The 24,880-nt window shown below is 46.6% G+C and overlaps 1 protein-coding gene across 50 annotated transcripts in view; it reads left to right on the forward strand.

Moving 5' to 3' along the window:
* CACNA1C (calcium voltage-gated channel subunit alpha1 C) overlaps positions 1-24,880 on the forward strand; it is a 752,487-nt gene that overhangs the window by 474,610 nt on the left and 252,997 nt on the right. For all 50 annotated transcript variants that reach the window (XM_019464982.2, XM_053895067.1, XM_053895065.1 and 47 more), the window contains exon 4: positions 20,460-20,599. In XM_019464982.2, the coding sequence (XP_019320527.2) occupies positions 20,460-20,599 (140 nt within the window). The remainder of the gene's footprint in view (positions 1-20,459; positions 20,600-24,880) is intronic.

Raw genomic sequence — 24,880 nt, forward strand, 5'->3', positions numbered from 1 at the left:
ATTGGTCATCTGGTACCAAATCCAAGAGGGCCTTGAGTGCCAGAGTAAAGGATGCCTTAGTAGGAAGAACATGGAAATTATGCAATGAGCTAAAGGATGGGAAGGACATGTTTCCCAGATGCCAGTGTGCTGGCCTGTGCCAGTCTGCAGTGAAGATTTATTGGACCGCAGTTAGATGAGAAAAATAGGCAGAGTGCAACGTGTGAATATGAGCCATGGTGGGGGACAGGAGAAACATGGGTTGTTTCTCCTTCCTTTTATAAAACAAAAGAGATAATAAATGGTCGTTTTTATTTTTAATATTTCTACTTGGCAGAATGAAAAGTTGGCAACTCAAATCTGTCCCTAACATCTTTTTGGTTTTGCTATATTACTGATCCATGAAATCTTGACAAGAGCCTGGGAAGCACTGCACAGTTGATTAGGAGAAAGAATTTGTAGAAGAGAGGGGCACCTGTGTGGCTCAGTTAGTTAAGCATCTGACTCTTCATTTTGGCTCAGATTATAATCTCAGAGTTCATGAGATCAAGCCCTGAGTCAGGCTCTGCTCTGACAGTACAGAGCCTGCTTGAGATTCTCTCTCTGCCCCTCCCCCCTCTCTCTTTCTCTCTCAAAATAAATAAATAAACATTTAGGGACACCTGGGTGGCTCAGTCAGTTAAGCATCCGATTCTTGACTTCAGCTCAGGTCATGATCTATCTCACAGTTCGCAAGTTCAAGCCCTGTATCAGGCTCTGTGCTTACAGCACAGAGCCTACTTGGGATTCTCTCTCTCTCTCTCTCTCTCTCTCTCTCTCTCTCTCTCTCTGCCCCTCCCCCACTTCCTCTCTATATATCTCTCTCAAAATAAATAAAAATAAAAATAAAATAAACATTTAAAGAAAAGAATTCGTAGAAGACAGAGGTGGCTTGCCGTTGACCTGCACAATCAAGGAAGGCCCCTGGTAGAGGTGGAGTCATGGCTAGACCTAGAATGAATGGCTAGCATTCTGTGAGGCAGATTTTTTAAAGCAAAATATTGTCAGCTTTGGAATGTTTATACTGTATTAGTGAGCCCTTATCAGATCAAACATTCAGTCCCATGACATCAGAGCTTTCAAGCTGAGAAACACTTTCAAAGGAAAGGCTATCTTGTAATACTTGCTTGGAAATTGAAAATCTGTTTCAATTCTACTTGAAAAGTGCTTTCATAAGGTTCACTTGAGCATTATTAGTTCAACAGTACACAGCCCAGTTTCCTTTCACTGACAGGTGAGGCCCTCCCTGATCAGGCCCCACACTGCTTTTCCAGCCTCTGCACTACCCCTCCCCTGTGGACCCCTGCTTTAGCCAGGCGGTCAAATGCCTTTGGCTGGAACAGCTTATCTCCTGGCCTTGGATCCCTACCTACCCTCCAGCTTTCTATTCTACCCCTTCCCCAGTAATCAGTTCACTGGCTGCCTTCTCCAGATGTAGCCAGCTGTGGCATTAGCCATCTGCGTTGCTCTCTGGGTGTTTAATTTTTTGGGGAGGTATTATTCCTACCAACCTAGACTGCTACCTCCCTGAGAGGGGAGTTCTTATCTCCCAGGTCTCTGTATGCCCCGCATGTGCAGCACCTGGAAGACAAGGCTGATGTTTGAGGGGTCGTAGCTGGTTGGTGGGTTGGTTCGTAGAAGAATGGAGCTGCTCAGAGTGGAGCTTTGCTCTCCCTGAAAGGGGTGTCCAGCCTGTGGGGCCCACTTCTCTGTGCTCTGACCCTCATCATTCCAGTGAACTTTCAACCCAATGGGATGCCCCCTGAGTGGCTGGGCATTTCATTACAGGCACCAGTGAAGCAACAGAGCCCACTAAATTACTCTGCACTGAGTAGTGACTTTGCAGTGGGTGGTCAGGAGGCTGACAGGGCTGAAGTTAACCCTGTGTCCATGCCCCATCACACCAGTTTTGTGTGAAGAGAGGAAGCCAGGAGCATCACACGCAGTGGTTGTCTAACAAAGCATCACAACCTGGGTGGCTTAAAACAATATAAATGTATTCTCTCATGGTTCTGGAGGCCAGGCGTCCAAAACCAAGGTGTTGTAGGAGAGAATCTGCTCCATATCTTTCTTTTAGCTTCTGGTGTTGCCAGCAACTCTTGGCATTCCTTGGCTTCTAGATGCATCACTTGAACCTCAGCCTCTGTTGTCAGAGGAGCCTCTGGGTCCCTGTTTGTTTCTGTTTCTCATCTTGTAATAACACCAACATATTGGAATAGGGGCCCAGGAGATGGCTTTGTGTGTCAGGTTCAGAAATTTGTAAGGGATGCTGGGAGCTGTTTGATAGGTACCAGTTCCCCAGCTCACTCCCAGAAAAGTCACAGTATTCTGTGCACCAGGATCCCAGCAGCACCTGACTGGGCCCATCTTAGATAATGGAGGAGGAGAGTTTCCACGAGTCTGGGCTTTCAGGCCAACTCCAGCAAGGGAGGAGGGTACAGAGTGTGAGAAGCTGTGCATGCCAAGGCCTGAGACATGAGCAGTGATCCTAACTTTCTATAGACCTGCTGTGTTGTATTTCACCCCATGAGTTAGCAGGACAAGTCTTCTTATTTCTAACTAAAATCCAGAGACCCTTGGTGGCTTGCCTGAGGACCTACATACAGATGGTTAATTCTGTAGACACATGGATTTATGGTCTCCTAGAGCCTTCCAGCTAGTTCCCAGGACAGTTTTCTAGAGTCTGTAGATCTATTCTCCATCACACTATCCTTGGGTTTGCTTCTCCCACTGGCTCTTTCCCTACCAGCCCAGGGAGGATCACCTGTGACTCTTTGATCCTTGGCCCAGACATGTATGAGACCCAGTGCTAGCACACAGCAGGTGCTCAGGATACACCACTTCCTTTCCTTCCCTCTCACCCTTTAGACTCCCACAGCCCTGGTCTCTGTTCTTCAGCTGCCACTCACCATATGCTCCTTCTTGGGTGACGAGGGATCTTCTTGGATAGGCTGCATTCTTGCATGAGTACAGAAAGTCCTTCCTGTGTGCTCCCCACAGATATCCCACAAAGCTGGGCACAGGGAGCCTGGTCCCCACAGGCTGATAGCAGAGAACAGGCCTGACTTCCCTGCCCTCCCTCGGCCTCCCTTTGCTGCTGTGCCTTCTACCCTGGAAACATACCAACTGCTGACTCAGGGTCACCCAGTGCCCCAGCACTGTCCCTGGCCTCAGATGTCTCTACAAAAGCCACACATCACTCCTCTGTGGGTGGGTCCTGGTTGTTCCCCACAGAGCCCCTTCACTCCCAGGAGGCAGAGATATGTTTGAGCATCTTGTACTGAAAGCAGCCATGGAAACCTTATAGACCAGTAGTTCCCAACCTGGGCACTGTCCAGAAGCTGGGGAGCCTGCTAGAAATCCAGACTCCCAGGCTCTTCCCAGAATATTCTGATTCAGCAGATCTGGGATGGAGGCTCAGGAGGCTATCTTTTTAACAGGCGCCCACAATGTTTCTAGGTAGCAATCAGAGAACCAAAGTTTGGGATCCAGTGGTAGAACCCAACCCCTTCATTGTGTGGATGAGGAAAATCAGATTCACAGAGGCTGTGTGGCCTACCAAGGTCACCCAGCTTGATAATGGTGAAACTAAAATTAGAACTCAAGATTTCTGACTTCCAAGATGCGGCTCACTGCCACAGCTTGCTCATTGCCCTTGCTATGTATGTTTCCAGAGAGAGAAAACAGTAAGAGGCAAGGTGGAATCCAGGAATCCAAATGTGTTGCTGTATGCTAAGAGGTCACATAAACATAGTGATTGAGACACCAGCTTGGTACCCAGCATACCGCAGTTCCAAACCTGTAAAATGAGAATAATATTCCCCACCTTCCAGGGTTGTTAGGAGACAATCTCTGTAATGCCCAGGACCTGGCATGCCACAAGAACTGGGAGCCAAGAGTTTGGCCCCCTTGTGAGGTGTTCAGATCCAGCACCCTCATTTGCCTGCCACTAAAGGACTAGAGGAATCCCACCAACAGGCAGGGTGTGCAAGTGCCATTGCACTACTGTGTGGTGAGCAGTTTTCCTCAGGGCCCGGTGAAAGTCAGGGTGAACACAGGGACCCCAGGCATCCCAAAATGTCCATCCCCTTTCTCATCTATCACAAAATCTGTCTTCATCTTGGAGACAGCTCAAACTCATCTTACCCCTGCCGAGGTCCCCAAAGGAAAATACTATGAATTACTGTTACCACAACTCCCCTTTCAGGGCATGTCCCCAGCTTTTATTGTTCTCTGTTTTATATCATTATAATTGAACTGATCAGCAAGGAGAACAGGCCCGTTTTTACAAGAGAAAGGAGACACCCACAAAAAGCCAAAATTACAACTGTTTGCAGTTTGCAGGAAACACTTTTTAAACTAGATCTGCTTTTGGTATAGGCGTCAGCCAGTTTCCGAGAAGCATTCACGCATGAGAAGCCCAGCCTGATTTAGAAGAGAAGCAAGTTAGCCCCCTTTGGGAGGCATGTGGTCAACAGAGAGGCTAGGCACGGACGTCAGGCCTAAACTCACAGACTTCCCAGAGCAGGAGGTGGACCGAGAGCTCCTACAGGGCAGAGACCATCCCTTTGCATTGTTGCTGCCCTGGGATTCTCCATGGCCCCACGTGCCATCAGTGTCTGTAGAATGAAAGTAGTTTAATCACCATCCTGATGGCCAACCTAGAAGACCTGCTCTAGCAGCTTGGGGAAGTAGCTCCAATGTTGTGGGGTTCAGTTTCTGCTCTAGAAGTCTGTGAGTCTCCACCCCATGACCCCAGTGCTGTGGAGGATGGGTGGCTGAGGCTAATGGAGATCAGAGAGAGGCCAGAGGTGAGTGTCAGTGTGAGTGGGGCAACGGGCCTTGCTCCCGGGGTCTTCATGGTGCTCTTGTTTGACCTCTTGAGCGTGCATCTGTCTTGACTGAGAACTCAGTCCTTCCTACTGCTCAGTTCACATGTTAGGGAATTTTTTTTTTTTGCTCATTTTTATAGTAATGATAACTCATACTTGTATAGCACTTTGACAATTACAAAAGGCCTTAATGCATATTATTTACATTTTTTATTTCCAATTCACCACATCTCTGTGAGGTAGGTTTTATCATTTCCATATTACAACTGAGGACACTGAGGCCCAGAAAGGTAAAGTGCTATGCCTAGGACTCATGGTAAAAAGCAGCAAATCCAGTCCTTGTGGTTCTGTGGCCAATATTCTGCCATTGTTTCAGGTGTGCTGATGCACTGATGAAGCCTAGGCCCTGATGTCCAGTGGCATAATCTGATGGAGGGAGTAAGATGTGCTCGCAATTCGCTATAGCACAGGGCAGGATATTACCCCCAGCATGGTTCTCCAGCCATGGTCCTGGTCCTATCTGAAGTGCTGTGGAAGTTTAGATAGTGGAGCAAGCATGCAGTAGATCAGAAAAGGGATAGATGTAATGTGCTTTAAAAAAAAACATGTAAATGAGGGTTATTACCATGTCATTTGTATTATGCAACTTTGTGGCTTTGGGCAAGTCACTACCCCTCTTTGTGCCTTACTGTCCTCATCTGGAAAACTAAGGCAGTGGACCCAAAAAGCTTCCAGGTTCCCTCCAGCCTAAGGCTTCATGCCCAGATGCGTTCTGCACACCACAAAGCTGGTGTCCTCCCAAGCCTTCCAGGCAAGCCACCAGTATAGAACTAGAGCATTAAGGGGGCAAACAAAGCAGAAACAGAGGCTGGGTGAGGGAAGTGTTCCCTTTGGGGCAGGAGCCAGAAGCCACATAGGCAGGGAGGATCCCTGTTGCCCAGCAGCCAGCACCAGAGGAGCTGGCTGCGCAAACAAGGCTCTTGTTCACAGAAATTGATGTGCATGCTAATGTCTCTGAACCATATGGGAAGCGTGGCCAGGCTGCTGATGGTGGGCATTTCATTTCCTTGCCTGTCGGTTTTAAAGGAGCCTGGATCGATGGTGCCGCTCGCCTGTCTCAGCACAGGATATCGGCTGAGCAGCTGAGGCAGAAAAGGCATCCACTCTGGTGGATCCAGTGCACACGGAGCCAGAGCCAGCCTCCTTCAGGTGATGCTCTTGTGAGGCCACAAGATGTGGAGCAGCCTCAGGCCTGGGCAAGCCCATGTGGATGGGGAGGAGAGAAGGCCAGCTGAAATGGCAGAAACACTGTACGGTCCTAGACCCATGCCTGCGTGGTAAATAGCCCTTCTCTGCCTCTATGCATCCATCATCAACCATTCATCCATTCATTCACTTATTCACTTATTCATTCATTCACTCACTTCATTTGCTTCCTTCTTGCTCACAGATGTGAGGGCACCTCGTGGTATTAAGTACCATTCATCATGGACCTTGGAAGAGATGTGACTAGCTCTACCTAAGGCTTAGCCCCTGAATGCACACCCACAGGTGACCTACCCCTGTGCCTGGGTGCATGACCCCGAGATAGCCCTTCCCACTGTTGGAAAACACCAACTCTAAAGAGTTCTCCTAGGAGACAAAATCGGCCTCCCTGTCAGGTCTGTTGATGAGTCCTGCTTCCTTCCTCCTGCCTTCTAAAGCCACAAGGAGTCAGTCTGATCCTTTCAAGGGACAGTTCTAGAGCACAGTTTTTCCCCAAGTGTGGCATGTGACCCTGGGTGACATGTGAAATTATTTTGGGTAGTACATGGACAAGCACTTTTAATAGTTCTTTTTACTGTCACCTTTCATGGTGGCTGGTGAGCAATAGCAGGGATACTTCTAGTTTAAAAAATTCCTTCCTAAATGTCTGTATAAGAAAAGCAAGTTGAGGGGCAGCTGGGTGGCTCAGTTGGTTAAACATCCAACTCTTGATTTCAGTCCAGGTCATGATCTGAGCCCCACACTGGGATCCATGATGATAGCACAGGGCCTGCTTGGGATTCTCTCTCTCTCTCTCTCTCTCTCTCTCTCTCTCTCTGCCCCACCCCCACATGTGAGCTCTCTTTCTCTCTCAAAATGAATTAAAAAAAGAAAAGCAAGTTGATTTAAAGCATAAGTATTAAGTAAATAAATAATACTAAACATACATGGATGTGACAAAAATGATGATGGTCTTGATAATATCTCTCTGGGCCACCCTCTTACCACCATCCCCTGCCTGAACTTTAAGCCTCTATTCCCATCGACTTGGCCCTATTCTTTAATCACAGATTGCATATAACTATCACAGCTTCATCTACGAAGATGGCTTCTCAAACCCACACCTTCAGCTCTGACCCACCATCCTCTCAGTCACCTGTGCACATTTCCACTTGGATGTTGTGGCTTCCCCTCATCATGTCTGTGTGACATCTCTAGAACCACTGGTGGTGGGGGGGTGGGTTAGGGAGAGAGACATTTCTTGAGTATTTCCTGTTTAACATGTTAGCATACTTTTCCCGTTGGTCCTTAGAGAGTCTCGATAAGAAGATACTATCTCTATGTTATATCTAGGAAATGGAGGCATATGACATGTGAACAATTTGGCTAAGGTGCAATAGTTGTGAGAGTTCTAAAATTCTCAGGGTTTGCCAGTGCCGTGGAATTTGCATTATGCCTGAGGCAGGAAAGGGAGTGTAGATGATCTGGCCAAACTTGGCACTTAGTGCATAAAGACACCACAGCCCAGTGACATGCCCAGGCCACTCTGCTGGGTCTGGCCAGCTCCTGCTTTGGACTCTGTTGTTACCCATGACACTCACTTTTCCATGTCATTCTTCCAGACATGCATTGATGTCATGCTTGATGATTGCTTCACGGCCCACCTTCTATCCTAGTGTTTTCTGAACCTGTCACTGCCTTTCTTGTCCCACGGCTCCATCCTTCTGTGGTTCAAACTGTTATCACCTCATTCCTGAACTACTGCAGAGTCTCCTGAATTTAATCTGTCTAGGGACTGCTTTCCATATCTGTCTTCCTAAAACATATCTTCCATAAAACAAGGGGCACATATCACCTCTTGATCACAAACCGTCATCAGTTCAAGTCACTGCAGACCTTAATCCCAGGGACAATACCCTCATATCAAGTACAGACTATCCTGTCACTTGAGACCTGCCTTAATTTAAACCCTAGCTGTCTTTCCAGCTTTGTCTCCCACAATGCAAATTCTTTAGCAAAAATGGTCTCCTCCTTGTGTCTCTGAGGGAACTTACACTTCCCATATGGAAATCACCTCAGTGCACCCAAGGTTCACCCCTCAGACCCAGCTCATACCACATATGCTAGCCTCCAGCCCCTAGAAATCTACCTTTTCTCTAAATTCTTAATCTGCTTATTATCTGGAGGAGTCATTTGGCAAGCAGCAGATGTGACCCTGTGCTAGAATTCCTCTCCATCAGACACACCCTCCCTGCCTCCTCACCTGACTATGAACCCCTGGAGGGCAGAGCAGAGTCTGATACCCTTTGCAATCCTGGTCCTTAGTCTCAGTGCCCTTCAGGGCAGGCCTGTCAGTACATGTTCTTCATAGTGATGATGCTATGTGTCTTCATGGGGGCAGAGGGCAAGGTTGTTGAGAAAGAGTTCCTCCTTTCTCCTCCCTGGAGTTGCATACCAAGTGCTGGGTGACAGATAGCCTGCTGACTCATGGGACTGTCTGGGGAGCAGATGAGCAGGAGATGTGAAAGCACATTGTAAAGCAAGAAGTGCAGCATGTGAGAGAGGCCACAGCTGCAAAATTGACCTCAATGTCCTCTAGGTGTCCTTTGGACTGTCCTCTGAAGGGATCTGTGAGCCATCAGTCCCTGGCCCTGTATAAGGCTCTGTGGAGGACACAGGGAAATTGTAACATAGTGCCTGCCCTCAGAGCACTCACATTCCTGATGGGGGAAGAGATATCTAAGACATTTGCCACATTCTGAAAATGTATAAAAAATACCATAAAGCCAGATGCAAAAATTCCAGATGACTGCCCATAAGGCTGTAGGGCTCACAGAAAAAGGAGATTGAGAGCCGTAGAGAAGTTAAAGCAACCCTCTAATAGGAAGAGGAATCCAGTGGAACTAGGTATGTGGGAAAGTAGCATCTTAACTTGAGTGGTGGGTGTTGGGAGAAGACAAGGTATATATGTGGGAAGGGAAAGATTCGAGCAAAAAAGCTGGGACCTAATGAACTAGGAATAAGGATGTGGCATGATAAAGTGAAGTTCTGAAAAGTTACTTGCTCAGAAATTTCTTCATCCTTTGAGGGGAAAAAAACCCAGGGTAGAGAGAGAAATTCAAGGTGTGCATCCATATCCTCCATCTCCAGGCTTCTGGTGCTGGGTGTTGAAGGGGCTCCTCTGTGCCTCCACCCAACTTCTTTCAGGACGGCAATGCTACTGCCTCACAGTAATGCTTATGCTTCATGTCCTTTGCCTCGACAGCCCTGTGCTGAAACAAGGCTAAACACAGAACTACACAGGCTACTCTCTGATGGGGACTTGGGCTGAGCTCTCTAGCTCTAGTCTGAGACCATAATCTGAAATAAGCATCTCCCACACAGGCTGAGAGCTAACCAGGAGACAGAGGAGCATTTGTCTTGCAGTGTTTATGAGCTCTTGCCTTTCCTGGCTGAGTGAGACTAAGCTAGTTCTGTGCCCAAATGGCTGATAAGGGGTGGAAGCACTGAAGCAGCAGAGGGATAAAGAGGTTGAATGAGGAGTGATGTGTAGAGATAGCAAACAGAGCCTAACAGGAAGGGTGCTTTCAGATGCAAGTGTTTAAAAACTCATCTTGAAATGGTTTCTACAATAAAGAAATTTTATCTCATATAAAATAAGCCACAAATTAGGATGGTACCAAAGTTGGTTAAGTTAATTCACTGGTTCAATGACTTTATCCAGGACTCCATTTCTTTCCCCCTTTTCCATCTGCCACCATCAGCATGTTGCTCTTGTCCTCAACGAGTAGTCCTCATGATCCCTAGGTGGTTGCCATGGTTCCAGGCTTCATCTACATATACATGAGCATGTCCAGCTAAAAAAGAGATTATAGTGCTCTTATGAATGTATGTCTCTCTCTCCCTTTTAGTCAATGAGGAATCTTTTCTAGGGGAATCCCAGAAAATTTCCCTTCATGTCATATTGGCCAGGGCTGGGTCACATGCCCCTTCTATAGCCAATGGATGGAGGAGAGGAATAGACTGATCTCTGTTGGGTTAGACTAGTGGTTGGTTTATGGCCACAGTGCTCCTCACAAGTAGTGACCAGGTTTGATTAGGAGTGGGAAGAGAATGCAGGGTCCATACTACAGCCAGCATCTTTGGCCACATGTCTTCACACCACCAGCCAAACAGACTCTGCATCCTAAGCACTTGCTTCACACTGCTGGGTTTAAACAAAAACCATTAAGCATAGCCCCAACAAAGCCCCACACACTTCCTATTCTCATAGTGGTGTCAGATAAATGGGTCCTGAGTTATTTGAGAGCTGAGCTGGGGGAGTCCATCTATCTCTGTAACCACAAACAATAGGAAAAACATTAAACTTACAGTCCTAGCTCTACTGCCTACTAACTGAAGGGCTTTATGGAAAATTATCAAATCTCTTTGATGAGTCTCCTCGTGTATATAATGGAGAAAATATTTTTAATCTATCATGCAGAGTTACTATTATAACTAAAGCATCCAGGCTCAGACTCAAGTTAATGGCAGCTGTGGTGCTGTGGTGGAGGAGGGAGGAGTGGTGGTGGTAGTGGAGGTAGTGATGGTGAACACACTAGAGGTGTGATGGCAGTGGTGGTGATAATAGTGGTGGTGGTGCTGATGGTGGTAATGATGATGGAGGTCGTAATGGTGATCATGGTTTAGGTGGTGATAATACTGGTGGTGGAGGTGATGATAGTCCTGGTGATGATGATTATGAAGGTGATGGTAGGGATGGTGATGACAGTGGTGGTGGTGGAGATGGTGGTAATGATGGTACAGATGGTAATGGCAGTGGTGATGATAATGGTAGTGGTGTAGGTGGTGATGATGATGATAGTGATGGTGGTGGAGGTGATGATGGTGGTTATGATGATGATGGAGGTGGTGATGAAGGTGATTGTGATGATAATTGTAGTGGTGGAGGTGGTGGTGATCATGGTGGGGGTAGTGATGGCAGTGGTAATGATGATGAGTGGAGGTGGTGGTATTGATGGTGGTGCTGATGATGGTATAGGTGGTGATGGTGGTGATGATGATGATTATGGTGGAGGTAGTCATGGTGATCATGGTGCAGGTGGTGATAATGATAATGGTGGTGGAGGTGGTGAGATGACAGACGTGGTGGTAGTGATGGTGATGGTGGTGATTTGAGAAGGAAAGGAAAGTGGGACTAAGAGGAATAAAGGGAAAGAAAGGACCTGCCCTTCCCATTTTACAAAGTGGTCTTGTGACTCTGGGGCACCTGGATGGCTCAGTCAACTAAGAATCCAACTTCAGCTCAGGTCATGATCTCGCAGTTTGTGAGTTCAAGCCCCGTGTCACTCTCTGTGCTGAGAGCCTGGAGCTTGTTTCAGATTCTGTGTCCCCCCCCCCCACCTCTCTCTCTGCCCCTCTCCCACTCATGCTCTGTCTCTCTCTCTCTCTCCTCTCTCTCTCTCTCTCTCTCTCTCTCTCATAAATAAATAAATAAATAAATAAATAAATAAATAAATAAATAAATAAATAAATGTGACTCAACGATAAAAATGTATGGAAAAGTGCCTTCTAAACTGTAAAGTACTACCTGATGAGTTATCACTGTGATGCTTACAACATGGTTCGCAAACCTCCGAAATCCGTGGGAGCACTGACTATCATCCTTCATCCTTGTCTGCCATAAGTGAAATAATTCACTTCAAGAGGCAAAGTGTTGTCAGGTTCCCAGAGACATGAGGGAAATGCTCACAGATAGGGCGCTGGGAGTTTCTTTAGACAGAATGGAACCTATTACTGTAGATCTCAGGACTAAGGAGGGAGCTAGGGAAAAAACATTTGGAAGACTTGGAACCCAGCAAACAGAGACGTTTTTGGTTTGGTTTTGTTTTTAATTTGCTTTGATAATAGAAAGCAGATGTGAGGACTAAGTCTCTAGTTTCTGTTGAAGAAGATCCAAAGAGGCACAGAAGTGAGTTGTGCTACCTTCTTAGAAGCCAGGAAAGGTGATGAGGCCAGGGCAAGGGAGGAAACAAGGAGAAGTAGCAGGGCCAGTGCTGCTGGCCACTCCAGCAGCCCAGCAGGGCATCATGGAAACAAGCAGAGCCAGGACCTCAGTGGAGGATGCTCAAAGTCTTCAAGAGCAGGGACGTCCACTTCACAATGTGTGCAAAACACCTACTGTGTGCAGGTGCCAGGATGACAGTTATGACAGCAGCTACCATTTGAGTGATGACTCTGGTTTCTGCTTCTCATAATTACCACTATTCCCACTCTACTGTTAAGAAGCCAAAGTTTGGAAAGATTATGTAGCTGATCATGGAGAAACAATTTGATCCCAGGTGTGTCTGACTCCAAAGCCCTCTTTCCTCTGTCACTTTTCCTTTCATTTAAAGACACTTCTTAACCAAAGGTGACAAAGACACTTGCTTCTGCCCTGCAGGCCCTCTGCCCCTGGAGAGGAGAAACACATAGAAAACACACACATTGTGGTGAGTGCTATCATCTGAAGAAAAGGTGCTACAGCTGCGGGAGGGACTGATATTCCAGCCCACTGGGGGCAGAAGAGGCAAGGGAGGGTTGAGAGGTCCAGACAAGGTGATGACATTGGAGCTGGCTTAGATCTGAGAAGGAGTCTGTCAGGTAGAGAAAGGGGTGGGGCTTGTCAGGACAAGAAGAGAGTTGCATGTAAACAGCCTTTCTGGTGTGAATGTGGTGAGCCTTCTGGTGTGGCTAGAGCTCAGGGTGGTGGCTGAGGATGAGGCCAGAGGGGCAAGTGGGGTTGGACTGTGATAGACCTGGGGGCCAGGCAAAGGGGGCTACACTCCATTTTAAGGCAGAGGGGGGCTGTTGAAAGTTTTTACACAGTAAACCAGTGTAGATATCGATGGGAAGGGTTAGGAAGCTCCTTTAATATCCAACCAATGATGGAGGCCTAGATGGAGATGGGCAGTGGAGACAGGCAGAAAAGACAGGGTCCATTTCCCTGGGCCAGGTATTGGTCTGACTCCTCAAAAGAAGTGGACGTTTATGAAGGTTTTGAGGCCATTCCTGCCCAACCCTCCATTTGGTAAATTACATTCTAGCCCACAGGTCACTAAGCAAATCCCCCATTGTCCCCAGGAGTAATTCAACCCTGATTGGTAATATCTGTCACCCTCTCCACTCCATTACCCCCAAAGAAAGGGTAATATCCCTGAGCCAGAGTGAACTTTTGGGAGAGGAAGGGACTGGCCATACTCTGACAGCCAGGGCTGCCCTGTTAAGGATGGGCCACCTTATAAGAAAACGACAGCGTGAGATGGAGGAGGTTGAAGGGAGGGACTCCTGCTGTGGGTAGGAGGCTGGCCCACATGCCATTTGGGCACTCCAAGAAGGTGACACAGGCAGCACCTGACAAAGGTTGACTGTTCCCTCTGTACTGATCACATGCTGAACACCAGATAAAGAACTTAAGCCAGCCAGTCTCTGCTCTATGGGGCATTACATTGAGAAGGCCGGCCTCAGAAGGGACCCAAGGATAGACAGAGATGCTGTCTTGGAGATAGAGGCAGTGAAGGGCCCAGGAGGAACAGACAGGCAGCTCCCCAACATCTGAGATAGGCCGCTTGGTGCTCTGGAACTGTGCTGGGGCAGCTGAGGCAAGGCTGGCCTCCAGGTAGGAAGATGTGAACTTGAGAAATTAGTAAGTGGGTAAGTCTCTTCAATTTAGCATCATGGATAAGCATGGAAAAATAGTCCAGTTGGAGGAGAGTTTTTATTTTTGTTTTTTTAAACTGAACTACTATAAAACCAATGACACTGGCACACTTTTCAGCTCACTCAGCCTCAATTGCTACTTGCCCTCAATAAATAGATGAAATTTTTTTCAAAGCTGCTTTACTCTTAGACTATTAAGTGGTTTGTCCTGTCCCTCCTTCCTTTACTAGAAGTCCTGAGTGTTAAGGCTAGACTATTTGAACCACCAGGCACCTTCTAAATAAGGCTTCTATATAATGCCCTTGGGAAGGGCCTGCCCTCAAAGAATTGTGAAATTGAAGCAGTTGTCTTCAGGGGCCTCCCACCTCCCTTCCCAGCCCCCTTCTTCCCAATCCAGGTGCCCCAGGCATCTGTCTAGGGTTTCACAAAAGACCACACTGTCAGCTTTCTGATAAACTAGTCCCTGTTAAGGTGAAGGCTGACACAGATTTAAACATGACCTCATATACTTTAGATGGAGACCTTTAAAAGTTGGAAAATTAAGATCCGAAGGAATGCTTCTCTTTTTTTTACTACGGTAAAATATATATAAAATAAAATCTGCCATTCTAACCATTTTTAAGTGTATACTTCAGTGGCACTAATTATACTCCCAATGTTGTACACCCATTACCACTATCTATGTCCAAAGTTTTCCATGCCCTGAAACAGTTCTTCCCTCCCTCCACCTTCTGGTAACCTCATATCCACTTTCTGTCACTCTGAATTTACCCATTTTAGACTTTTCACATAAGTGGAATCATACAATGTTTGCTCTTTTGTGACTGCCTTAGTTCACTTAGTATAATGCTTTCAAGGTTCATCCATATTGTAGCCTGTGTCAGAACTTTATTTCTTTTTATGGCTGACTAATATTCCATTGTATGAATATCCTTCATCCACTGATGGAAGAAAGGCTTCCTAATGGCTGAATTCTAGGCACCAGTAGAGACCCAAGGAGAGGGGAAGATTTGGAGATCCCTGCTACCAACCCTTGAGCCATGCCATCTGGGTGCCCACCAGCCCCTGATAGGTACAATAATCCAGGATTTCAGTCACCTCACAGACAGACAGCTGTCCTATAGTAGAAGGAGCACCAGACCAGCCATCAGGAAATGCAAATCCTCATCACATGAGGTAGATGTGTGGCCTTGGACAAGTCCTCTTATTTCTATATAATGAGGAGCTTGGGGCATGCGTGTCCTTTTATGAGGTCCTTCCAGCTTCTTATATTCTGTCAAGTCCCTCAGTGTCCTAAGAGACACTTGCAGTGCAGCAAGTGGTGTGGGGCAGAGCAGACACTCAGGAATGCTTGTGACCCTCGGAAGGAAGGAAGGAAGGAAGGAAGGAAGGAAGGAAGGAAGGAAGGAAAGAAGGAAGGAAGGAGAGGAGGGAGGGAGGAGAGAAGAACTGGAGGAACTAGGGTATTCCAGTTTCTTTATCTCCCTTCATTAGAGATAGTCGGGAGGCTGTATTTAGAGGTCAGATTGAATGGTACTTAAGTTATGAAACAATCTGGAATATAAGGTGTGCTTCTTGGCTCATTATTATTGTGTTTCTTGTCTTTGCACCTTGTACTGAGATGGAATTATATGACTGGGCTTCTCATCAATTCTGTTTGGTGTAGAAATCTTGGCAGCTTCAATAAATACACTTGCATAAATTTAAGTGAATACACACAGGCTCTCTTTAGTATGAATTCTCACACCTTGGCTGTTATATAGCAGATATGAGCTGTACAGTGTTCAACATAGATGGTGGGCATCACCCAGCTGTGCCATACATGTGTGTGTGCAGAAATGTGCACACGTGTATAGACATGGCAGGCTCTCCATGGTTGTCCTTGTCCAAGGAGCTCTACCCTGGCATGGCTTCTGTTCACAAGGAGTCTGTGTTCTCCTAAAGCATAAATATGAATAATCTCTTTACTGAAGGATCATTTTATTATTAAATCTATTTGTATTTATAGTGATCCTCAGAACAATGAGGAAAGGAACTCTTTGTTCCTTTCTATGTTTTGGAATTTGACTGTGCCTTAGGCAGAACTGCAAAGACACTAGGGATTGGCATCCTTACTTGCCATAGAATTGTGAAGAGACTTCGGAAGTCCTCTACTACTTTGGAATTCATGTTCAGAGTTCCAAGAAAAACAAACAAACAAAAAAGCACTGAGTCCTCCTCTCAAATAAAATCTCATGAAGAAACCAGCTTATAAAGACAATAAACATCTTCCAGGCTAGTCAGAAAGAGATGGCTACTTCTTTTTTGTGTGTAGTCTCTGTCCACACCCCATCATATTGGTTCTCTGGACTCTTTTGAACTGTCAGGATCTCTGGACAACTTTGCATGTGGGTTAAAATGGCACTGGTCTGGTTCAAGGTGGTGGCGGGGTCAGTGAGCAAAGCCCCATTTTCTCAGCCTTCCCTAGCCTGTAATTCCTCCCAAGCAGCACTGTGTAAGCCTAGGGCTCTCTGCAGCATTGCATTTTTTTGATGCTTAGCTAGTTCTTTTATAGATGAGACAGACCCAGCAAAGTAAAGTGACTTACCCAAAGACACACACAAAGCCAGTGGTACCAGAATCAAGATTATTACCATCAAAAGATAATTGAGTCTCTGTCCTATAGAAGCTTATAATGTAGTTGAAAGATAGGATATGTGTACATGAAAAGATAAGTGGAAAACTAAGATAGCCTGTACTCACAAGTGTCTATTAGTTCCACAAGTGTTTAGAAGACATCATGGTTCCTGGGATCTGAGACTCTCTCTCCACTGAATTTTTCTAAATATTTCATACATGGGTATTGCCATGGACCCCAGCTTCCAGTGGTAGCGCTGATAAATGAGCAGGGAAGAGAGGAAAGAAAGGGAAAAGAAGATGAAAATGGAAAGGAAATAATAAGGGGAAAGATAGGAAGATACGATAGGAAGAGAAGGTGACAGGAAGAGAGGAAGACCAGAGCATCTGAAAGGCCGAAGTCATCACACCTGCCCCAGGCAGGTAGGACTTCACCCATACTTTGGGGGAGGGGTCCTGAAGGAGCCCTGGGACTCCATTCTAGTGGACTTCCATTCCGGCCTTGATGGTCAGAGAGTTTCCACGCCATAGTTTCTGTGGTCCATCCTCTCTTCTCTTTGACCCTTTTCAGCCTCAACACAGAACAGTAGGAATGGAATCTTAGTCTGTTCCAGGCTGGCTCCCAAAGTTCCCGAGTTCCCAAAATCACATAAAAAAAGGGCGAGTTCACAAGCTGAATATTGTGCATTCTCAAAGAGCTCTGTGGCCCCTCAGGATTCAGGAGAGCACACAGCTCTGGCTTCAGAATTCAGGCAGGAGGAGGGCTGTGAAGGAGTGTGTATTCACAGGACCAGAGATGCTGAGATATCAGTGCAGCAAGAGGATGGTTTCAGACAAACTTTTGCATTTCTCTACTCCATTCATTTTTGCCCTTAGATGTTTCTATGGCAACACAACATATGTTTTGAAAGGATCAACCAAGCTGTTTCACTTGTTTATATTTTTGTTTCTTTCTTTCTTGGGTTTGGGGTTGGGGTGGGAATAACTTTAAGGGCATTCATGCCCCTAAGGTCAGAAGGAATACAGTACAGCCACCAGAGCACACACACACTCAGCAGCACAGATGACTGCATTTCAGACACTGCAGCAGCAGGCACCTGCCCCTTCTCAGGATTCTTCATCCAGACCCCATCCTACTGGTCCCCTGTATCCTTTTCAGTTCTATCTCAGATCTTTAAACAACTTAGCATGAGGACTCTGACCCAGTTGTGTCTTTGAGAGATAAACAGGAACCAGTGAGATCTCTGGCACCCAAGAAGGCAAGATGAGATGAATGGGCATTTGGACCTAGGGTCAGGAAATCTGGTTTCCCATCTTCAGCATTTACCTCCCTGGCTGGGATCTTATCAGCATCCCGGTTTTTCAAATGAGGAGGTTGATTAGATACCCTCTAAGATTCTTTGTATCTCTCCAACACCATGGCTTTAAGCAGAATCCTGTAACTTGTGCCAAAGGGGTGCATTCCCATAATGTGAAAGCACTTTCCTGGGATGAGATTGCCGCTTATGGAGAGGGGTTCCGGCCTCATCTCCCCTCTCTATAGCCTGCACACTTTCCCAGGGCAACCTCATCCAGGCCTCCCCTGACAGCCAAACTCCTCCTGAACCCCCATTCTGTATGTCTGATGACCAGTAGTCCCAACTAAATGTCCCACAAATGCTTTAATTCAGCAAGTCCAGAACTGCTGTCTCTCCCCTCATGTCCCCCTCTGCAGTGAGAGGCATCACCATCCACAGTCACTCAAGTTAGAAACCTCAGGGAGGGGGGCAGTGCATTTCTTTCACTGCCTCTTCCCCCAACCTCTATATGCAACCAGAAACCAAATTACATCCTTCTGTCTCTAAAACCTACCTACCTACTTCTCACCAATCCCAATGCCTACCTTGGCTCAAGCCTCCATGATCTCTACATGGGTCACCTCCCCCCAAATCCTCCCACCCTATCACCACCCTCCTTACATAGACCAGTGCCAGACTACAATACACATCTAACCCCATCATTCACTATCTCCTCAGTGTAGAATTCAAGCATGCAGGTGTAGCCACAAAACCCCTGGTCATCTTCCTCCTACCAACTTCTCCAGCCCCACTTCCTCTTAGCCTTCACTCCAGCCAATCAGATGCCTGTATTACCTGCAGCTCTACACACACACACACACACACACACACACACACACACACACACACACCTTACACAAGTTTCCTCAGGTTGCACTGTGCCCTTTTGTAACATGCTTTCAACACTGTCCTAATAGATATTTTAACCCCCAAATCACCTAATTTTAAAAGACCAGAGGCTCCCACATACTACTATTGGTTCCTGGGTCATCTCCCCCACCCCATGCAGCCACATCCCCAGACCAACCTTATGATGCTGTAATGGGTAGTAAGTAAAACACAAGTCTGCCCCTGAGGTGCTCGTTAATTCTGGATTCTCCATCCCCTTCCCACAGCTACTGCCTGATCAGGACCTTCATCAGCACATGAGCCAGTGGTTCTTAAACTTTTGGGTGCCTCAGAAACACCTAGAATTGTCTGCAATGCACATTTCCAGGTTCCATAGCCAGGACATCTATTTTAGTAGGTCTGGATAGGGCCCAGAATTCTGCATTTTTAAACTTTGCAACTTCAAACTGCTTCACCCAAAGCTGGACGCAGTGAGGCTGGCACTCACTCCAAGTCTAGTGCATCAGGAAAAAAATGGATGAGCACAGGCACATGTGTGGTCAGGCCTCTCCCCACAGAGCTATCCATTAGGCTACTAATGTCCCTGGTCTTGGAGCCCCCTCCCAGCAGGCAAGGCAGGAGGGGGTGTGCCTTCCCAGGTGATGCCCCCTCTCCAAGTGTGGGTGAGACCTGGAGGTCTTTGGTGAGCTCTGTCTGATCCAACAGAGGATGGGAAGATAGGTCCAAGGGTTCTGAGCCTAGCGCCCATTGGAGCCTGTAATCAGGCTTTCAACCTGTGGCTGAATGCCATGTGGACTGGTGTTTTGTGGCTCCAGTGTGAGATGAGCTGAGGCTCCTGCAGAGGCGAGCAGTGGAGCATGAAGGCATCCAGGCAGCCTTTGCCTGGTGGGGGCCATTAAGGCTATGCACTGGGAACAAGGTTGTGGGAGAAAGCAATTAGTGGTGAGGGAAGCCAGTGAATCAGCACAGAGTCGGCTCGCTCTAATTGAGCCAAAGAGTTTGTCCTGTTACGTGTGGGCTCCCAGGGACAGGAGCTTCATCCTTAAATGCAAAGCCTTTCTTCAAGATGGCAGAGGGAGGAAAAAGACTACCTCCCACCCTTGAAAAAACAACTGAGCCTTTTCCCTTCACTGCCCCACCCCAGTGCCTCCCTCCATCCTAGAAATGCTGATTTTCTTGACTGACCTGGTCTATGTCTTTGGACAAAGATTTTTTTTATTTTCTCAAGAAAGACAGAGACTTCAAATTCAGGGTCAGTGTATATGAGCAGATTGGCTCTGTTTGAGCTGCTGTTAGATTTTCAGTGTCTCAACTTCTTTGTGGTTGTGTTTCTGTCCTGTCATTTTGGAGACCTTGATTAGCATACTCTCCAAGGCAGCTTCTGTTATCCTCAGGATTTGTCACCTCAGTATTGTAATACACTGTTCTTGTGGTCCTGTTTCCTCCTTTCTGAGCTGTGTCCTCTGTCCTGACATCATTTCCCTCTAGATCAAGACATTATGAGGTCTCTTCTGAGAAATGAAACATTCACTGATGAACTAAATAAGATGTTTCTCCAAAATGTGTAATTTTTCCACCACCCTAATATTTGCATTTTAACAGGGGGCATTTGAAGACTAAAAAAAAAAAAAAAAAAAAAAAAAAAAAAAAAAAAACCCTTAATGCCCAGTGGATTGGAGCTCTAAGGTTGAAACAGACTGTGGAGTTGGTAATCTGGTTTGGGGGTCCCACCCAGTGTCCCCCTACATCCTACCACAGGGGGAGCAGCATTCTTCTCCACCTGCTTGTGTGCTCTACTGGTTCAGAAGTTACAAACACCCCAATCTAATGACTATTTTCCTCTCTCTTCTATTTTTTTTCCTAGGAACGAGTGGAATATCTCTTTCTCATAATTTTTACTGTGGAAGCATTTTTAAAAGTAATAGCCTATGGACTTCTCTTTCACCCCAACGCTTACCTCCGCAATGGCTGGAATTTACTAGATTTTATAATTGTGGTTGTAGGGTAAGTATAACTACCTTTCTCTATTCCCTCCCCTTACCCCTTACCATCAACCAATGCATATCTCCTTTTCCTTCTGTATTTGTATCTCTTTTTGGTTTGGTCACAGTAGCACTGGGCTCTAGGCAAGATGAGAGGATCTATTAAAAGTCACTTTGAATTCAGACTTTCTCCAAAGGGAAAAGAGCTCTTACCTAGGAACACCTCCTTCACACATGCACATGCTCACACATGTGCACTCATGTGCACAGACACATACAGGAGTGGAATCTGAGTGCTTTTAATGAAACTCAGGGTCCTCCATGCAGCTGAGTCCTCTGCTTAAGGTCTTTTATTCTGTCTCCAACAACATCTGGCCCAACACCTCTTCAGACTGGTTCCCCTGCCACATCCCTGAGCAGGGTTAGTCCAGCCTGCCTGTGAGCATGGCGGTGGGGCGAGGCTGGCACACACCGTCCTGTAGATGCCTGCTCTCACCTCTTCAGTGGGCCTTGTCCAGGGTCCCAGGAAACAGGCTGCTCAAGATAAAAGGGTGAGGAGAAAGCAGAGAACTATGAAGGGCCAAGGTCGTGGGTGACCCAACTAGAGCCAAAAACGCCTTTCCCTAGAGGGATGCTTTGCTGTGGCAAAAGGTGAAGCAAAGTCAATATATGCCTTTAAAAAAAAATAAAGCAATGTAAGCAATTGTAAATAAAATTTAGAAGTGATGATCTCCTTATCAAGGAATTAGTAACTTTGCAAAAAGATTCTTTATGAAATATTTGGGTTTTTAAATATTTATTTATTTTTGAGAGAGTGCAAGTCGGGGAGGGGCAGAGAGAGGGGGACAGAGGATCTGAAGGAGGCTCTGCATGGACAGGCTGACAGCAGTGAGCCCGATGTGGAGCTCGAACTCACGAACTGTGAGATCGTGACCTGAGCTGAAGTCGGATGCTCAACTGACTGAGCCACCCAGGTGCCTGTCTATGAAATGTTTGTCCCTAAACAGGCCTGCATGTGCTATGCAAAATATTTACTAAGACACAGTTCATGAAGTTCCAACCACTCATCTATTTTGTGAGGGGAGGGCACCTTTACAGCAGATCCTACTTGAGGAACAAGCTGGCTTCTTTGAACTGATCTGCTATTACTCTGAACCCAGAGAGTGGTCACACAGTGGCCACCTTGCATTTTTACTCCCTTGGAGTTCTGACAGGCTTCAGTGTCAGTGTCAAGGTCAATATGTCATCAGGCTCATATCCCAGGAGCCTATTTTTGATTGATGCCATTTGTGCCATCCCAGTGAAGACATAGGTCCTTCTGGACTCCTCCATAGCACTCACTGCTCATTCTCTCATGGGACTGACTGGTCTTTCCTGCAAGAAATAACAAGAGAAAATCAAGATCATTTAGAAGTTATTTCCTTGTCTCTGGCCATCTGGATGGCTATTTGGGTTGTTTGGAACTGTTTTAGGGGTTTTCTTTGTTGTCTTTTTTTTGTGCAGCCTATGAATGACACACTTTGGCCACATTAACATCAGGGCTATTTGGGTGACATGAGAAGCACCAAAGTTCTTGGAGGATTTTCCAGGAATAGATCTGGCTCCAGAGGACTCAGAGTGAGGATGCAGCTCTAAGAGATCTTGCTGCTTTTGTTCATGCCAGGATAAACAAAGAAGAACTGAACAAACACCTTGCATTAACTCAGTAAGCCATAACAAAGGCCTTTGAGGTGCCTTGTTCCAAATGCCCCTAAATCCCTTCAAATTCAGTGTCTTTCTCTAGGCCTCAGGCCCCAGAGGACCTTTCACAGATAGAAAAGAGCCCCAGGAATGAGATTTATCAGGAGTTGAGGGTGCCTGCAGGGACCAACTTTGTTTAAGCAGAGAAGCTACATGTTCTTATCATGTTTATGGAAATGAGTTAGAGTTGAGTGCATACAGCGCTCTGCCCCCTTCATGGCCCTACCTACAGCGTGGGAGGTGGAAACAAGAGGCACAGGGCAGACCTCAAAAGGGAGCCCTGGGGGGGCCTTTTCATGTAGTTGCACACTTGGTGACACTTGCTCCTCTTTTGCTGGGTTGGACCCTCGCCTTGCTGTTCCTCCCCATAAGCACAGAGGGCAGACTTTTTGTGGAGTCAGCCCAGGTTTCAGTCACATCTTCCTGGGGTCTAGGCCATGAGGCTGATGAAGAGGCCCTCTTCAAAAAGATCAGAGGAGGACACTTGTTGGGATGTGCACTGGGTGTTGTATGGAAACCAATTTGACAATAAATCATATTTTAAAACAAAACAAAAGAAAACAAAACAAAAAGATGCCTCTTGTAGATTGTTTAGGCCACAGAAGTTATGATGCTGGTGGTTGCTGAGCCTGTGGTTCACTATGACCCTCTGGGCTTTTTCCCCATTGATCTCACACATGGACATATTTGACACCTAGTTTCTCTTCTCCAAGGGCAGTGGTCCCATGGGGCTCTCTGTCTAATCTAAATCTCAGCCTCGGGCACCTGGCTGGCTCAGTTGGTAAGTGTTCGACACTTGATTTCAGCTCAGGTCATGATCTCGTGGTCGTGGGATTGAGCCCTGTGTGCCTCCATGCTGGGCTTGGAGCCTGCTTAGGATTCTCTCTCTCTCTCTCTCTCTCTCTCTCTCTCTCTCTGTCTCTCTCTCTCTCTCATTCTCTCTCTCTCTCTGCACTTCCTCCACTCATGCTGTCTCTCTCAAAAATAAATAAACCTTAAATCAATCAACCAATCAATCTATCTCTGCCCATTCTTCTAACTGGAAAAATCACACACACACACACACACACACACACACACACACACACACACACAGCATAGCTCAACCACCTCTTTCATCTGTACCTTCTTTTCCTGCCCTTTTTGTAATATTAAATGGATATCCCTCTGCTTTCCTTATGTCTCCTGGGAAGTATCTACTCCCTGGGCTCCTCATCTGCAGCTACTTAGAGGAAGGTTTCTTCTGCCCTTCTACGATCAGAAGGGGGTCTGCCTGGCCCTGGAGACAGGTGGGTGTGCCTGCCTGCTGCCTGAGTGCCAGGCTAAGAGCTGCTCTCTCATTTCTGCATTGCCATGCTGGGGTCCTGGGACAAGAGGCATTTCCTTCCCCCCCACAAGCCGGTCACATTTCCTTCCCAAAGTGGAAGAGTTTCCTTGGTACAGTGGGGAGATGGGCCTACTAAATGAAAGTGGGGAGGACTTCAGAGGCCTCTCCCTACCCAACCCAGGGACCTCGGGATCTTCACTAGATCCCCTGCTCAAGACACTCTACTCCAGCCACAGGGGCTTTTGCTCCTGTCTTCCTCCCAATATGGTGGCCCTGCTCTTCTGACTCACTGGGCCCTCTAGAGCCTCATTGTTCTCTTTTAAAAAGCTCCAATGTCCAGCTAGGAAACTGCCAGACACAACTCCTGGAGAATTCTGCCCCCACCCCTGACCAAGCATCCACATCTGAACCCAGCCCTTAGGGACAGGTAGGCACAAAGCAGTGGTTTGGGCTTTACAGTGCCTAATCAAGGAAAACACACCAGTCCCTACAAGCCAAGAACACCTCCTAGGCCCATTCCTGAATTTTCTACCCCTTAAAAATTAAAATCAGGCACTTAATAAAGTGTCTGCATCAAGTTGGGGCAGGGAAAAGAGAAAAAAGTTGTCTAACCTCTGTTCCCTTCGATGAATAATATTTTGTGAACAACTTGTACTCTAATAAGCATATTGCTTTCTTCCAGGAAATACTAGGAACCAAATCTGGTTTGGATTTAGAATGCTGTTTGACAAACTTGCAAACTAGTCTCCATTTTCTAAGATTTCAGTAATCTAAACTTCAGTGGAAAGAACATTTCTCTGCAGAGAAAGAAGCCCGCTCCCCTCATCCTGGCAACTCTGCCTGGGGTTCAGGATGTCACCAGCTAACATATGACACCATCAAATTGCCAAGCTGAGCTGAAAGAATCACAGGACCAAGAAAGACTTTAGATGTGGTCTAGTCAGTGTTGTCAAACTTTTTAGCTGCAGAACCCATTGTTAAAGCCTTACTCAAAGGCCCATGAAAGCCACTCTGTTCCAGCCACTTTTCTCTGGCCTTGCTGTCCAAGATATCCCCAGGGGATCCATGGAGCACAGTTTGGAAATCCTTAATCTAGACCAACTCCCTCAATTGCTGGGCCCTGCCTGGATTTGAGTTTCTTCAAAGCTAGGCCCCTAGCTGCAGCCTCCCCTGTTTTCAGATCTAGTTCCCTGGGGCATGAGTCATTTAAGGAGCTCAAGCCTATTCCTCAAGAAC

This window comes from Panthera pardus, unplaced genomic scaffold (genome assembly GCF_024362965.1).
Source record: "Panthera pardus isolate Hobbes unplaced genomic scaffold, ASM2436296v1 HiC_scaffold_6, whole genome shotgun sequence".
NCBI lineage: Eukaryota > Metazoa > Chordata > Mammalia > Carnivora > Felidae > Panthera > Panthera pardus.